The sequence below is a fragment of the Humulus lupulus genome, chromosome 1 (genome assembly GCF_963169125.1).
Source record: "Humulus lupulus chromosome 1, drHumLupu1.1, whole genome shotgun sequence".
Classification (NCBI taxonomy): domain Eukaryota; kingdom Viridiplantae; phylum Streptophyta; class Magnoliopsida; order Rosales; family Cannabaceae; genus Humulus; species Humulus lupulus.
This window is the reverse complement of record NC_084793.1, coordinates 176,256,078-176,274,576: the sequence shown is the minus strand read 5'-3', so window position 1 is coordinate 176,274,576 and position 18,499 is coordinate 176,256,078. Positions and strand designations below refer to the sequence as shown.

The following is an 18,499-nucleotide window of genomic DNA, read 5'->3' as shown; positions in this document are numbered from 1 at the left end:
GGTAAAGGCGAGGGTAGGCTAAATCAACCATGAGTTGGAGAGCTGATAACTCTATGATTTAGAGTTATTTTTATGATCTTTGAACTTGTTTTTAGGTTGAAAAGAGTAATGAAAGTGTGTTAATTGTAAATTTGTTCAACTTTTACCTTTATGTTTTAAGTAGTGAGTCCATTTAAGAGTCTGTGAGTTGTTGTTAGTAATTATAAATATTTATGTAAATTTGTGTGTTTTGTCATTCAGGAAAGGAACCTTCAAAGCGCCAAGGGGAATTAAAGGAATCAAAAGACAAAGGGGACAGAAAGGGAGCATTGCTGCTCGGATGCTGTAGGCCAGACTCGTAGCAATTCTGGGAAAAGAAGGATGACGTGGACAAAAGCCAGCTGCACTTAAGTAATTACCTCAGCGCCTATGTGGCACCCATTTTAATGAATGAAGTCAGCTGGCTGAGGTGGCAAGAAGAAATGGACCAAAGATGGAAATGGGCTTTCTAATTAGGGTAAGGGAAAGTACCCTAAGAAGAGACACAACCGAAATAGAAGAAGAGGACCATTTTTTATGATCTGACCATCATATTTCACAGGAGAGGACAGAGAAAAATAGTGAAAAACAGAGAGATATACACAGAAGAGGAAGGTCAAGAAGCTCACGGCTAGGAAGAGGACTTAGCACAAGACTTGCTACTATCTCTTTCTTCTACACTCCTCATTTTGTAGTGTATACACTTATTTGTCTAATCTGTGAACTGTGTTACTATGGATGAATTAATTTTACCTGGGTTTGTAACCTTGATTTTAGACATGAACTAATCACCTCGAGATTTGGGTGGCTATGAATCCTATGTGATGAAGTATTAATGCAATGCATGAGTTTAGTAATTTGCCCTTGTTCATTCAAGTGAAATTAATGTTTAATGATTGTTGATTACTGGCCATAACTAACAATTAAACTAGCTATATCTGATTTTGGAAAGAATCTATCTAGTGGAATCAGCTTGAATGATGCAAGAGAAATGCCATGTTTAGGTAGTTCTTAGTAGTGAAATAGGAATATTTTGCTACCTTGTATAACTTGAGATTTGGTGATTAAATGTGTGTTTTACAACCTGATTTAATATAGGAATGTGTTGAATTAAGTTGTGGAATTATATCAGTGGGTTTTGGAAAAAGCTTACTGGCGTGTTGTGAAATCTGTTAACTCTGTGCATAATTGCTGAACGATTGCTATAACAACTGGGCAGATTAACATAGGGGGAAATAGCCATCCAGATCTACTTATTCACATATATTTTTCCTGAATTAAATTCTTCTGAGATCTTAGCTATATTTTAATTAGAATTAATTGCAACCATTTAATTTCAGATCCATATTACATTCATTCTCATAATTCCTTTTTCTCTTACTTTTAAATTGTTATTTAGTTGGTTTGCATTTGCTTAATTTGAAATCCCTGTGGAGACGATACTCACTTACTACTATATTACTCGTTGCCGACTATGTATACTTGCACATTTTAATTGCTTAAATTTACGCAACAAGAGCTTTGGGGGCGAGGTGTACATTGTCAGCTGCTCGGCCGCCACGGTCGAGAAATTGTACAGGGATGGAAACCTAAAATGTATATTTTGCCATTAGAGTGGCTTGAAGTATTTGTAACTCTTGGAATTTGTTGTAACTAAGACGTCTAAATCCTGTTTTGAGTTTCCATGTATTAAACCGTCATTTTTAATGAAAATAGCCTGTTTGTGACCAAAATCTTTTATTCCTACTCTGATGATGGTGTAGAGTTCACACTTTGTCTAAATGACTTGATTAGCAAGTCTTGCACTATTTTAAACACACAGTGTAACGGTCTTGGTTAACCAGGGCATTACATGGGGAAGTAAGGTTTTATAGTATTTCGGTTCGAGGTTTAGATTGGTCTTACAAGTCTTCAAGGTATTTCCACACTTTAGTTCATTGGTATTATTTTATTTTAAGTTCTCATAGTCTTCTACTCAGCCTTCTAACCTTAATCTTTATTTTGGTTAGGAAATATAAGAACTTGCACATAAGTTTTTTGTAAGTATTTTTCTCAATGGTTTAGTCCTTCCATTCCTTTCATTTCTCTTCTTCTTTATACTCACTCTTTTTCAAATGGTTCTTAGGAGTGTTCCAAAGTCCCAACTCTGTCCTCTTATCTCGGTAATTTTGGTAAGGAAAATAGGATAGAATCTATATGTTATATGCTTATGTTATCTTATGTTTTTATGTTATGAAATATGTTATGATATGTATGTTTGTAGGCTGGGGCATATGACCCATATGACTAACAAGCCCCAAAAAGATTATGGGCATATGACCTGCTTAGCTAGTAGGACCCCACTAATCTAATGGGCATATGACTTGTTTAGTCTATGGGACTCCAAGTAATAATGGCCATTATAGTATGTGTATGACTAAGTGTTATGTTATGTAAGTGTTATGTTATGGTTTTTATGTTTCTTATGAAATTTATGTATATGAACTATGTGGTAGATTTTCCTTGTTGGGCATTAGGCTCATTCCTTTTTGTTTATATGTGCAGGAAAATAGCTATAGTGGCGGGTAAGGTTCGTGGATGCTTGAGGAATGTGTATCGGTGATGAATGGATTCAAGGAGTCGAGAGTTCGATTTCGAAGATGTAGTCTTTATTTATGGTTTATGTGTATTTTCCGCACCTATTTACGTAATCTTTTTTTCATTTCAATTAAGATATGTTTTCTTTTTAAAACAATGGGATCCCATATCCTGCTTTGAGTTTATGTAAGTTTAAACATTGGTTTTTACAAGTTTTTAATAAAGTATGATCTTTTTCACTTGTAAGTTTTGTTAAGAATAGGGTCTATGTGTAGTTTTCGTTAATGGTCCAAAAGTCTAGAGTAGTTGGGTCATTACATGGGGACATCTAAGAGGAACTGGGGTTATAGCCCTATTTTTGCCGCTTAGGCCGACTGAATGTAATTTTGATGAATATTCACCTTTTTAAAAGCTGGTTTTAATGTTTTGGGATCCCATGTTTGTACGAAACTTTTTATATAAAAGTCAATAGTTCTTTTGACAAAAAGTTTTAACTCTAACCCTTGACATTAACCTTAGTTACACATTTTAAACCAAATGACTTGGTTAGCAAGTCCGACACAATTTTAAAGTACACAGTGTAACGGTCCTAGATTAGGAGGACGTTACACCGCACCTTTGCGCCCCTATATTGGGTTTTATGCCCTTAATAAAACCATATTTCTCATGTAACACATTTTTATTATCAATAAAGGAAGTAGAAATTATTTTGTTTATTCAATTGTATTGTTCGCCTGTTTTATTACAAGTTTATTCAATTGATACAAACATTCATAAAATTCTAAACATATGGATAGTTACAATTATAGTGACTAGGTCACAGTGGATTATAGTTGTAATTATATGTTCAAAGAACGAGCCCTAAGATTAAATCAATGCATTTGATTTTCACTGATTTGGCAATCTTTTGTATGATATATTTACACATTCGGGGTGTGATGTCTTTTCCAAGGCATTGACTAAGTAGATATGATTGAATGTATTTGGTTACATCAGACTATGAGCGATATTAATTATTGACAGATAAATAAGTATCGTTGTTATCAAATCTAATCAATGTCACAACGTTGACCATAGTTCAAGTCGATCTTAATTCTGAGTGATAATATTCTACTAATTATATTATTTAAATCTTTTGACTTATTCGTTACCAGCTTACCCTACGGTCTAGCCCATAAGTATAACAGTATTGCAAAAGTATTATAATAGATAAAAATACTAAAATACCTAAAATATCTCCAAAAAAAAAGTGTCAAATGAATTATTGTTTCCGAAAACAAAATATCTCAAATGAAAACCCTATCTCTTTCCTTCCAAGCCGCTCTCCCCTCTCACTCTTCCCCGATCCCTCTCCTTCTCTCTCTCTCTCTCCTGCTCGAAACACCAGTAGCTGTGGGGGCTTCAACTACGTTGGCGAGGGGATATACGATGCTTCAACCATGGTGGAGGTCGACGGGGCTGACAAAGGCTCAGCGGAACTGTCGGAGGCTCGACGACGTGGACTCGGAGACTCGTTGGTGTAGGTAAAGATCTCTCTCTCTCTCATTCTGTTTTATAGTTGACGTCGACTGGGTTGCGTGGGCTGGAGATGGTGGTGCGACGAGGTGCCATGGGTGTTCAATTCCTGGTTTATGTATTTTTTTTATTATTGTAAAGAAATTTATTTATTTCTTTTTGTTTAAATTGTTCTCGTGTCTTGCTCTGTGCAGTCAACTTGAAGGAGTGAAGTCCACTCGACTTCCCTCTTACGCCACTTTTCCCCATGTTTTGGCTCCAAACGAAGTGAAACCCCTAGAGACCTTGAAGGAAATGGTATGGAGCTCTTTTGTTGTAGCTTCTGTTTTATTTTGGATATTTGTATGTGGGTTTTGATGTTAATTGATTTGGGTTTACCTTGAAATTTCTATGTTATGTTTTCAATAGGGATAGTTAGTAATATTTCTTATTGTATCATTAATACTTGGTTTGTTGTGACCAAAAACTTTTCTACTAGGGATCAAAATCTTGTATTCTTTTGTGATTCTAAACTATTTTTTACTTTATAGTAATTTATGAGATCTGTTATTTTATTGTTCTACACTCTACAATCAAGTGATCAAATTCTTTATTTCACTACCCCTTGCATATATTGATCACAAAATTTGACTCACGAAAGTCTGATTTTGGTGCCTTTAATTTGTACAATATTATGATAATTACTATCTCAGTTTTATTGTTACTGTGTCCCATAAACTAATCTCAATAATTTTATTACTAGTGTGGTTGGATTAGTGTTGCAAGTAAATTTTGTTTAACTTCTCTATCAATTTCCCCCTGTTTCTCTCTCACATATATACATGAACACATATTTCTTATTATTAAGTCATTAAAGTATACTCAAAGTTTTGATGCATACCATCTGTTTGAGGAAAAATCTGAGTTAAAATCAGTATTCTTTTGTTTTCATTCTTCATTCTTATTTGTAATTGTACAATTAGCCATTTTGAAACACATAATATATAACATATATATGTGTGTAAGCATGGGAGTTGTGCACTGTGTAATCTTGCTTTAACACCACCATTATCTTTTATTATTGTCCTAATAAGTTACCATTTCTAGTATAGCTACTAAATATGACTACTTTTAATACAAATATTCTAATGGAACTTTCTTATGAATTAATCATTCATTTCATGAAGGAACCACAAATTGCATCTATTTATTGATTTATACTTGTGTCATTGATGCATCATTCTTGATTATATTTCATGCATTATAAAGATGAACCACGTAATTTTAGAACAAAGTCTTCTCTTTTTTCAATGCTCATACCTTATTATGACTTTCTTGCTTTTAGACAAAATAATGTGTAAGACTTGGCACCTGATCATGCTATACAAAATATTTTGACTATGTGTACAATGACTCTTTATGAAGTAACATGTTGAATGCATTTTATAATTTAACATATTTTTGTTTGTCTAATTATATGACATATTGAACTTTTTTTTAACCTTTTGACCACATATATTTATTAGACATTATTTAACTTTGTTTATTTCCTTTGTTTGGAAAGCATCGGTATTTTTGTATTATAACCTTTAATTTATACAATTTCTCTTGCTTTTTCTACTATAACATGTGCTTTTTTATAGTCTAGTTGAGAAGCCTTGTTCTTAAGATCAATGCTTTTATACAATTCTTTTTCTTGGTTTCCATCAAGCTCATGAGACAGCAACACGTGAAGCCTCATGTATTGAAGTTGTTATAAACAACTTAACATTATTTATATATATATTTTATATTAAAGAATAAGTTGAACAACTCTAAATTAACGCATGCATTAACCTTGCTTTTTAGGTCTCTCAAATTTTACATCCTTAAAAGAATGGAAGAAGCTAGCATGTTTAGAATGAACATTATTTTAGTTGTTTAAGTTTCCTCACCTTGTGTATTTATCACTCTGGTATTTCTATTTTTGCATCGTATAGTCTTGTAAACAAATTTGAACATCAATATTCATTTTTCCATATCTTAGTTTGAGTATAGTATATTTTTGCATCATATATAGGCTTTGCTTTTGTTTAAAAAAGTATAATATATTTTTTTACTAGTGATTCCCACTCTCTTGTGTGTGTTGCGTGTACCTCAGTCCCACCACCTGCATGGCTCCTGAGTTTTTATTGGTGAGGGAAACAATTAATATTTTACCTTTTAAGTGTGTTGATATTTCTATTTTCAAGTTACATACGTATTTTTTTTACTTTAATATTGCACATAGTTTTTCTTGATTATTTTATTAACAAAATGTCATTTTAGTTTGTAATTGACTATCGAATAGCTGGATTATAAATTGATATCTAATAATTATTATTGTGACTTTTCTCTTGCTTAGGTTTGTTTCTTTATTTTGCACTTGTGTTTGCCTCTAGAATATTAGTTTAACAAGGTCTATTTAATCCATTTTTTATTTATGTTTAATTTTATATTTAAATTTTTAATCTTTCAATAAGTAACCGTAGTTTGATGTACTGAATGCACTGAGTACCTTAATAGCAAAGTCAAACAGGTTGCACAAACTTTTGCTTGAAAAAAGTTATTGTTTTTTTAGTTGCTATATCATTAACTTGCATCCTAATTATGATGGTGGGAATAAGCAAGTTAGGTTGAGAATTGTAAAACCAAACCATAAGTTAGCTAGCAAATAGTTTCAAGTGTTCTAAGGATACTCTGTCTATGTTATAATTTGATGTATTATTAGGATTGGATCTTTAAATTAATGCTCCTATATAAAACACCTAGTTTTTCTCTGTTTGTGGCTCTGGAGAATAAATAAACTTGCTTGAACTTTGTCTAAACTAAGACAATATTAAAGATTATGGAATTTATTTAAAGTGACTTTATATATTGTATATTTGTGGAGCTTTGAATATTTTTACGCTGGTCCTGTATTGAAGGTACAAAAAAAAAGCTCATGCTAGTTCATTACATTCACAGATATTGTACTTAGATGTATTTTTTGCTCTTGTTATGGATCCCCCTCTATTTCAAATATAAAAAAAATTGTAAATCTAAGATTTGTGTATATATTTTGTCTTCATAATATTTGTTGTTTTGGTTCTTCCACTTTTATCTATTATTTCACATTACCTTTGAGTTTTGGGATATTATGTTTATTTTATCTCTTGACTTAACTTTGATGTGTTTGGTTTTTGTAGGTTCAATTTCCAAGAATCTTGGATCATGGAAGTCTTGTAAGAAATTCTCATATTCCATGAGAAGTAAGTACACTTATGACTAGTTTATATCTTGCATAGAAGCACTGTCATGTTGAATATACATATCAATATATATGTCATACATTATTTGAAGCTTGTATAGAAAATAAGAACCATCCATCATGCATGTATTCATGAATGAAAGATCACTATGGATGTACAAAATCCAAGTATAATAGAGTGATGCATGCACTGAGATACCTTTGTATAGATTCTGAACAATTCTCGTCACTAAAGTCACCTCAACCATATTTTTCCAGCCATATTGAACATCATCTATTTCTTCTTTTCCACATGAAATATTGATAAATGAATATGGACCAAACAGGGGAGTCCTTGAATCGTTCAAACTCATATTATTATAACTGGTCAATAATATAATAGTTGATGAGTTTTGTTTTATTTTGGTCTCTAATTAATCTACCAAGTTCAGAGTTTCTGACCCCCCAGTTGAATTCAACTTCTTATTTTTTACTGCAAAGTCATAAAAAATGATGGGACTATATCATTTTAGTATATATATGTGTACTTCTTTAAATTGTATTAGTCACTGGTTCAATTTATCAGCAAAATAATAATCAGATTTAACTTGTTCATTAAATTTTGACCATGGATTACTTTATATATCATTGCTATAAGACCAGACCAGTGACTATATTCTTAGAAAATTCATCATATATATATATATTAATAATTATCTATAAATTCCCTATGTTTTGTATTTTTTTTAATCAGAAATAAAAATAAATGAATAATTAATAATGATTCTTAGAGACAGTGTTTTATGTGTTTCTCTTAGAGACAGTGTTTTATGTGTTTTGTTTTAATGGTATTATCAGAGTAGAATTTTGATGATCTTTACTCACTCTTCCATATCTCATTACACTTTGCTATAATTGACATGTGAGTTTTTACTATATTTAACAAGCCCCAATCCATATCTCCTGTCTCATATGATTTATTTCCAAAGCAAAGCCTATCTAGGACTTCTTGTAGACTTTTTAATTCAACTTCTCTCACCTCTAAAGCAATATGGATTGAATATGGTTATGTGTCCTCAAGTTGTAGATGTATATTAGCAAAATCAAGTTCCCTTATTTGTTTTGACTGTACATAAAAATAAAAAGAAGACGAAGAAAAGAAAATTAGACCAAAAGTACTAGCTATATAGACATTATAAGCAAATATGATTGGCAATTTAAAGTGCTCACTTGTATGTCTAGTGTTTTTGTAATCTGAACTTCAAGATGGTTAATTTCTTAGATTAGTTTTTCTGCCTTTGCTCTTTTGAATTTTGATTCTGGCTCTTTTCTTATTCCGATTCGATTTTGAATTTGATTTTGAATTGTTTTGAATAAAATAAATAGGGAAGAGTGAGTTAGGGTGGGGAGCAACAAGGATATGTTTGAAAGAAAAAATTATGAACTTAAGGCCACTGATCTACCACTCCAAAGGGCCACAACCATAATAATATTAAAGTTTTCTTGAAAAACTAATTTCTTATTCTTCAATATTTGCCTCTGTGGACACCATAACAGTCATAAAGAGTTATATAGCTTCCACCCCATTACTGAAATTGATAAATTTGTTTCTTCTCTCTTTTGTTCTCTTCTGTTACTCTATTTTTTATGGTCACCCACCGATGGGGAGGCTTGTAGAATGGCACAACCATTGACATCATTCACTCTACAGAAATAGATGTGGAGTTTCCTATGAGAGATTTATTATGATTTTGGTAAATTATTGTACTGAAGTGTTTGATAAATTGATAGGGTCAATTTCCTCTTTTCAAGTCTGAATAGTGTGCTTTATAGGTCTTGACGCTATAAACATTGAATTCTTATAACTGTTTGTTGGAGTTTGCATATCCTGTTATTACTTTGTATACGATTTTCTCTTTTTATTAAAGTTACTCTCTTGCATCTCTTGTTTATTCTGTTGTCAGACAAGAATTGCCTTAGAAAGAATTTCTCACACTTTATTAATCAAGCCCAGATACTTACAAGAACTACCAAGCATTTGAGAGGCTTTAAACTTTCCCCAAGAGCAAAGCACTATCAATTATAATCAACTTTTTTTTTTTATATCTCTTCCCTTAGAACACTAGGCAATATATATAATAATCACTTAGTATGCCTAGTACACTTCTTATAATCCTATTGGACATATATTCAACCAATAATAATAGGCCTAATTAGTAACTAGTTCTTTTTATTTTTTCTGGAATAATTAAACCTCAGAGAAGGCCTAATATTCTTATCATCTGTCTTGTTTTGCTTTGACTCCATTGTGTCTCTTGTACTTGGGTTTTGTCATATCTCTTTGCTTATGGACAAAAAATGAGGATTTTCCCATGGCCATATTATATTTGTAATTTTGTACATATTATATGCTACAAGCTTGATAAGGTTATGTAATTATGTAAATAAATACATATATACATGTGATTGATATTAAAATTCTAGATCTAGAAAGATAAATATTATTGAATTTGTTATTTTCTTGGTTATAAGAAAAGTATGTTTAGTTCAATATTTTACTATCACCAAAAGTTATGCTTGGATATCGTTGCAACTTTTCATCATTGCTTGCGATTGCCGCTATGTACCTTTCACAATTTTTCCCTCTCCTGTAATCCTAGAAACTGTATACGTAGTTGTGTGTCACGATAAAACTTTGTTATTGCACTAGTTCTTTGTCACTCACTGAATTAGCATACATAACTAACTCTTGAACTCTCTTTAAATATTCTTCACAGTTTCTACTTTATCATGCCATTAATAGAAGATTTATTTAATTCTTCCTGGTGATAATTACAATGTCCAAGTAATGCTTGAACTTTGAGAGAGTTGGAGATTTTTCAGCATAAATCTCTACTGCGTGAACTTACTTATGTCAATATGATCTTCTACTAATGTATCACAATTAGATATAGTTGGCTTTAACAAGTTTGCTTGGCTCATGACAAAGGGGGATGTGGTTCTTAACCAAGTAGATCACACATATATGATTGTCTGAGAGGTTCATAATACACCTTTACCAAATAGCCTCTTCAACAGCTTTAGTGGCAGCTATGATTATGGCAGTGAAAACATTTGATAACTACTGAATTTAAATTGGATTTTTTTTTGTCGATAATAGATACTTGTGACAGACTTTGAATTCTTTAGTTTGGACTATTAGGAATTGGCGTAGTGCTATGAATTTATAGAATTATACTCAATCAAGAAGACATGATTAAATGCATGCAGCCCTTATATATATGTCTGTGTGTTTATGGAAAAGGAAACATGCTAGGACAGAATAAGATTCTCATAGTTATATTTTATGAATATTGTTTTTGTTTAGCCATTTTTTAAACAAAAAACTGCAGATTCTCATAGTTATGTGTGTGTGTTGCTTTAACTGATAGGATGTAAACTCATGATGAATTGGTGCATTGTAAATACATATGCCTCAAATTCACAATTCAATAGGTTGAAGTACGAAAAAGGAAAATTTATAAAATGCTAAAGCCATATGAGAATCTAACAATAACTATCCATAGTTTGGGATCTTGATTGACACTATATTCTTCATTATTGAGCATTGGACATTAGTCACACACTGACTTTTTAGATTGCCAATTTCCTTAGGAGACACCATTTAATGAACAAGTTTTTCACTAGACTCTCAAATATTCATTTCATTATGATACACAGAACTTTAGCATTGTTAAACATAAAAACTTTATTTAGACCAGACTCTCACAATAGTAGCTAAATTTTGCAAAATAAAATGAATGAAACTTTATTTTTAGCTACCAAAAAATTAGTAGGTAAATGTTTTTTCTTTGCTACCAAAATAAAATGGTAATTCCCAAAATAATACATAAAATTTTCAATTATATATTTAGGCACAAATAGATTTAGCTACCAAAAGAAAATTGAGATGTGAGATGTGCTTCAGAACTAAAAAGTCAATTTTTATTTTTTATAATACAGTATCAGAATTTCATATTTCTGTCTAGGCAAGTTATCGTATTATATGTACTTCATTGCTTTGATTTCTTTTTTATTGGAGTAGTTGGCTATATTTTGAAGTGTGGTCAGATGCATATCAATGTCTGCTTTGTTTGGGAGAGGACATACTTTTACTTTTCCTTGCATGCAGTAGTTATTTTTTTTTTTTTTGATATGTTTTATCTGGATTATATGAGGTGTGACAAGTGGTAGAATATTTTGATATTCCAAGAGGTACATTTTCATACTCAAAAAAGAACCAATGTCTTATAATTTAGTGTTTGGTTTCTTTGTTTGCTTTGGTGTAGTTGTGAATTCATTATTTTGTATGTGGTGTCCTCTCTTGGAAATAATTTCCATAGCATTTTTCTTGAAGTAATTTGTGATGCTAGATAATAACAATAAAATATTTCTTTGTTTATTTTGCAGATGTGACAAGCGAAATAGAAAAGGATACTTAATTTTGAAGGCTTTGTGTTGGGCAGTTGTAGAATATTTTGTGCTGAAAGTAGTAACTTTTCAATATGTCGAATATTTAATACTACTTGAATACTTAAAGAACATTTTGTTGTTGATGACAGTGCTGAATGTTTTAAACTAATTTGTGGATTGTTAATACAATGTTGAATGTTTTTACTTTTTGTTATTTGAAAATCAAGTTCATTTGATGATGCTAGTATATATTAGAAAGCAAATTTTAATTATATAAATAAAAAATAAAAATATAATAGAATAAATTAGTGTTATATAAATGAATATATAATGAGAATTTAAACTTATCTAAATATTACAATAATATGAAAAATGTGTTATAATATCTATTACAATAACACTTTTTATAAGTAAAGAATTTTGTTATGCAAACTTCATTATATAACACAAAAAATGTGTTATACTAAAGTGTAGTATAACACAAAAAATGTGCTATACTAAAGTGTAGTATAACACAAATTTCTAAGTATTGAAATGTGTTATATAATCGACTATAAATAATATAATTAAACACTTATCTATTTATTAAAATAACACAGAAAGTGTGTTATCGTTGACAGTATAATAACACATATTTATAACAATGATAAAGTGTTATGTAAAGTACCCTAACCTACGATAACATAGTCGGTCTTAACACGTCAAAAAGTATTATGGTATGTTTTGATAACACATTTTTGGTCTTATTAAAAGCATTTTTTCTTGTAGTGATACTTACATCTTAGAGAGATTTAGTAGTGTAATTGAGTGGGTGTATTATTCATAGATATGAAATCTATAGAATCCGTATGAGAAGTGAAAATATGATTTCCTTAATTGCTTTGTTCAAGAGGTTAAATGATTGAGATCTAATTTCTGTGATTAAGTTCATGAAAATATCATTTATAAGGAACCTAGTTGTAGTTAAGGATATAATATTGATGAAGGGTAAAATGCTAATTTGCACTCAGCTCATTAGTAAGTCATCGATAGAGGATTGACTAACTATAATGGTTATAACAATGGATAATGCATTTGTGGTTTGGAAAATACGTTCTGTGAACTCAAGAGTTCAATTATGAGTCTATAGTGGAGTCACGAGAAATAAATAATTTGTGAGATAATGTATTACCATAAATAAACTCACAGGAGCTTATTGTAGCTTGGGTTCATGGATCCATAGTCCCCATACTGTCTCTAGTAAAATTAGATCTAATAATTTCAAATAATTGATTTAATTATCAATTAGTAATATCGAGTTGATTGGGTCAACATAAATAAATAATGGTGAATTATTTATTGATATTAGGTGAGAATTAGAAATAAGAGAAAATCTCAGGATTTAATTGGAAATTCTCAAAAGAGAATTTTATAGACAATTGGGAAATTTTATTAATATTAATATGTTAGTATTAATATTAGTAAAATATATCAAATAAATGTTCAAAATATAAATAGTTATTTTTAACAAGTATTTAATTAATTATCACTTAAAATAAATAAATAAGGATTTGATTTTTAATAATTTTGGAAACAAAATTGAAAAATTAAAATGGCAATAATACCCTTGTATAGCCAACCACGTGTGTGCCTTGTGAGTAAGTAATTGTTCCAATAATACACTTATTTATTTAATTAAATAATTAAATCAAAGATGGTAACAACCCTATTATTGTTGCCCTAGTATTTTCCTATAAATAGAACCATAAGTGAGTGATGTTTTTTTAGAAGAGTTTTTGAGGTAAGAAAACTCTGTCAAAATTTTTATTATAGGTCGCCCCTCTCTCTCTCTCTCTCTCTCTTTCTCTGTGTATTTTTGTCTTCTCATGTAATGAGACTTAGCCCACCCTTTATTAGATCTAAATCAGAGAAAGATTTGGAAGAATGTCATGTTGTGTTCTAAGGGTTTGAATTCCTGACAATACCCAGCATTCAACCATGACAAAATGTTAGGGAATTCAAAGGAATGAGACATTGTTCCAATAAGCATATTGTAAGTATTCATTAAAAAAAGTTCGAAATGCTTCCCCATCTAGGGTATTAACATTCTTAGTCTGGGATATCACCTCCCACTAGATTCGGGCATCCTCCTAAAATATGTATGTGGCACAGACCACCCTCTCGTTACCAACCGCCCTCATAAAGTCTAAGATGGTGGTAACCATGCTCATCCACTGTTCGGCCTTAGCCGGATCTGCACTATCCTAAAAAAAATTGGAGGGTGCTGTTTCCTTAACCTTTCATAAAGAGGTTCCCATCTATTCCCAACCTCCAGTGGTTGCTCAACTATTGGCACCATCATAGGTGGTGCCTCTGGCAAAATGTTCCCTGCAGGAACCTGTTGTTGTCTCAAGAGTCATATCTCTTCTTCCTACCTCAATAACCTGGCTTCCAAATCAGCAAGTACTTGTTGCCAGTTCTCAGGAGTTGGCGGAGGGGTCTGACCATGTCTATCATTCTGGCCCTGATCCTCCTGGCCAGCTGATGACTCTATCTTCCTTGGAAGCATACCTCCAAGCTTATACCTTGCTGCAATAATCAATTCGGCTAGTTAGGTAGTGATAAATAAACCTATTGCAGCCTCACGGTCTAAGACCGAGCATATAAGCACTCACATTCAACATTCATGCTAATAAGCATGTTGATTCATATTCATATCTGTCTGGTGCTAATAAGCACTTCCTAACAATCATAACAAATAACAATGCTAATAAGCATTTTCTGGCATTCATCACCATATAACAATGTTAATAAACATTTTCTGGCATGCATGTATCTATGACAGTGCTAATGAGCGTGTCCTGACCTACATGTCCATATAACAATGCTAATAAGCATTTCCTTTGCATTCACAAGCAATATCAGTGCTAATAAGCACATCCTTTTAAAATCATGCAGCAGTCAAGGGCCATGCCCTATCAGAATATCTCATGCTACCTAATAAGGCATGCAGATAAGGCATTTATATTCTATTTAAGCAGTTAAACACATAGTCACATAAATAGTTACCAAACCTTGAGTCGAGCTTGTCTTTAGTCATGAGTGTAGATGCCCAGCCTGTCTTCAGGAACCCTTAACCTTGGCACGCTTTGATACCAAATTGTAACGCCCTGGTTAGCCAAGACTGTTACACTGTGTATTTTAAATAGTGATAAACTCGCTAAATGAGTCATTTGGCCATAAATGTGCGACTAAATGTGATTAACAGTCCAGAGTTAAAAATTTCGGTCAAAAGGAATAGATATCTCGTTAAAACGTTAAGTTGTACATGGGATCCCATAATAAACATTTATAAAGTTGTTTACAGTTTCAAAAGGGTAATTACAACTCAAAATTTACAACCCATCAACCTAAGCAGCAAAAATAGGGTTTAACCCTAGTTCCTCTGAGAAACCTTCATCGTGGTGGTCAAGCGGCCGCATATGTACACGTCGCCACCTAAGCTCTCCAACTCATGGCTGGTCTAGCTTTCCTTTCCCCTCACCTCCACCACATAGCCACTACAACAATTATGCCCATATATTACATTAAAATATAACATATTTTAATAAGTGTTATTGTCGCATGGTAATAGAAAAAGACACGGAAAATGGGCGGTAAATGAAATACACAGGCGCCAAATGAAACACAAAAGCAATCTCTAAGGTTGAATCCCTAATTACTCTACACGCCTCCTCTGTTTCTCTCTCTCTCCTTCTCACTCGTTCAATCTTTCTTTCTTTCTCTCTGTTTGTTGCATGTGTGTAACAAGGTGATGGGGCCTGCGGCTTCGTTCGTGTGACAGGGAGGCTCGACTCTTGGGTCTACGGCGTGGCTGGCTCGTGGGTGTGACGGTGCTTGCGGCGGTGGGTCTACGGCGTGGCTCGACTCGTGGGTCTACCACGGTCTTGTACCAACAATCTGTTGTCTCTACAGTCTGTTCCTGTTGTTCGTTGTCTTCCTCCGTCTCATCTACCACAACTTCCCTCCCCATGTTTCGCCGACTCCGACGGAGATTGACTTGCAGAGCAATGGTCCAGCAGGCTGTACAGGGAGGAGCTCCAGCTACTTACACCCAAGAAATGGAGAGGCTAACCGCTTAAGAATCCCTTCTTCTTGCTGTGAGTCTCAAGTTTTAAGAATTTGTGTATTGTAGTTGATAAGACCTAGCATTTGAGCTTTGAATTTGGGATTATTTATTTATTCAGTTTAAGGATTCTGGGGGGTTTTTCCAAGCTTCAATTTTTATGGGATTTTTACTTGTTCAAGCTAATCAGGTCGCCATTCTTGGAGGGTCGGTGGGATTTTTTTCAGGGCTGATGTCTTCCACGCAGTAGTTGAGGTGAGTCTTTCTTTGATTTTTGTGATCTGGGTTTGCTTTGTTTTTGCGTTTTGTGTGTCTGGGTTCTTCATGTTTTTGTGATTTTTTTTATCTGGTTTTTCAGTTATTATGGAATTCATTTCCAATTTCTCGTCGAATCGTTGTGTTATTGATTTGCATTGCACGACCTATTTGTTAATTTCAATTCCGTATGTGTAATTTTTCTTCTTTCCGTTTTGAGTTGCTCCTTTTCTGTTTTGGTGTGTGATTGCTCTAATATGGAAATTTTAACGAGGTGAATGAGGCATTGATTGAGTTACACAACGTGACACAAACTTTTGCTAGAAATATTCAGCATTCCTTTTCAGATTCTGATCTTCGAGTTCTAATGGATACACTGAAGGCAGTGTACTCTCCCTTTGAATCATTTAAACAAAGGTAAGCAATCATAAACTTTTTTGCACTTCCACATTCTTCTAAAATATCTAGGTTTTTTTTTTTGAAAACTTTTTTCTGTTATTTTTTCTTCATTATATACTAGATTATGTAAATGTTATGTTCATTTTTTGATTAATGATTGAATATGTATATAAGGTATGGACAGATGGAGCGGGCCATCCTTTCTTCTGAAATTGCTGGGGTGGATCTCAGGGGAGCTATTACTCGTGGTGTGGGTGCCCAGGGGATTGAACTCAGTGAAACAGTTCGCAGAATGGAGGAATCTATTCCCCATATCATTGTACTTCTTGAGGCAGCTGTAGAAAGGTGTATCAACTTTACTGGTGGTTCTGAGGCAGATGAACTAATTCTTGCTCTTGATAACATAATGTTACAATATATCTTTGCTTTACAAGAGACACTAAGATCATTAAGAGTGGTCTGTGGAGTAGACCATGATGGTGTTGGTTCAAAGAAAGAGATGGGATCAGACAAGAGAGATGGCAACACTGCACGAAAAGTTGAATTGATTTCAAATGAGGAGGAATGGTCCATTGTTCAAGGGGCTTTGCAGATCCTCACAGTTTCAGACTGATGTGTTGTAAATCATTAAAGCAGAAAGGCAGAAAGAGACCATGGCTTCTCCTTCTCCTTCTCACCTCACAGCTATCCCACAACGCATCTCAAAACCCTCCATTTCCCACTGTAAGTAAATCTCTCTCTTTCTCTCTGTATATATAATATATATACGTATATATATGACACTACTAGTACCCTTAAGATGAACTAGTATGAGAAATAACTTAAACCCTTAATTTCATTGCTAAATTTTTCCTTAGTATATGTAAGATTTCTATGAATTTTAGAAGCTGCAATCCATCACGTAATAGTTTGTTTACACCTCATGGTTATTTTCAATAGCATTATTCTAGTAATTTAGTTGTTTTCCATATGGTTATATTCCAGTGGCATTGTATTAGCTATTATAAATTCATTGTTACTTTTTATATTTATTTTTTCATCTTGAATTCTTTGCCTTGCATAGAATTGGAACCATATGTTTGAAATTTAGAGTACTGTGGCCACTTGTTTGCTGTTCTATGAACACTGTTAACTCCATATATGCTAGCTAATTAAGAAGTGAAGTTTTCTCTTATCTCTGGTTTTGTTGCTTTTTGAGTGTAATATGTTATTTTTATGCAGTACTCTATTCAATTTCCATGTACGTAACAATTTCCATGAACAAAGTGTAGTCACAGTTTTCTTTTCCTTTTACTGAGAAAAACAAAATCAATAAAAGTCAAGCATTATATATGGTAATATGCATTTGGGTGCATGTTATATGGTAATATGCATCTAGCTATACATGATATGTTTCTTGAATTTTGTTTGTCTTGTTCATGCAGCTTCTAATTAATGGTAACTTATTATTTTAATAACATAATTGCTGGTGCCTTTTGTGTGTTTATAATTTGTTTTTGTTTGCATATTGTAATGTGGTCCTGACAGCTTAAAACAATGGCCATGAGTACATATCCCCAAAAAAATCAGAGCTCAATCTTGCCGTTCTCCTGACTCCGCTAAAAAATTGCATATTGCATTCAATTTACTTGATAAAAAATTCCTTTAATTCTTTAATTATTGAATACTTTTTCACCCATTACTTCTTCTCTCAGCCTTTCTTCTTCTCCAGAATCAAAATCAACCTCAAACACAAACATAACCCTAATTGTTGACCCCATTCATGTATCCTCTGCTTCTTCACACTCCTCTCCCAAATAGCCCAATTCCAGCTTCAATTACGCTTTCGCCAACTCCAGCAGCAGCCCTCTTCTTTGAATTTTCCGATCCACTGAATCCAACATTGAAAGGGTTAGCTAGCTCAAAACTTCAATCACTGTATAAAGTTAAGTTCTTTTGGGGGTTTTGTAGTG

The 18,499-nt window shown here is 32.7% G+C and overlaps 1 protein-coding gene across 1 annotated transcript; it reads left to right on the top strand.

Annotated features, from left to right (window-relative positions):
- The first annotated feature begins 15,600 nt into the window (after window positions 1-15,600).
- Window positions 15,601-17,487, top strand: LOC133823033 (conserved oligomeric Golgi complex subunit 7-like). The gene is made up of 2 exons (XM_062255608.1): window positions 15,601-16,565; window positions 16,722-17,487. The coding sequence occupies exons 1-2, from the start codon at window positions 16,516-16,518 to the stop codon at window positions 17,158-17,160; spliced, it is 489 nt and encodes a 162-aa protein (XP_062111592.1). The 5' UTR covers window positions 15,601-16,515; the 3' UTR covers window positions 17,161-17,487.
- The last annotated feature ends 1,012 nt before the right edge of the window (window positions 17,488-18,499 follow it).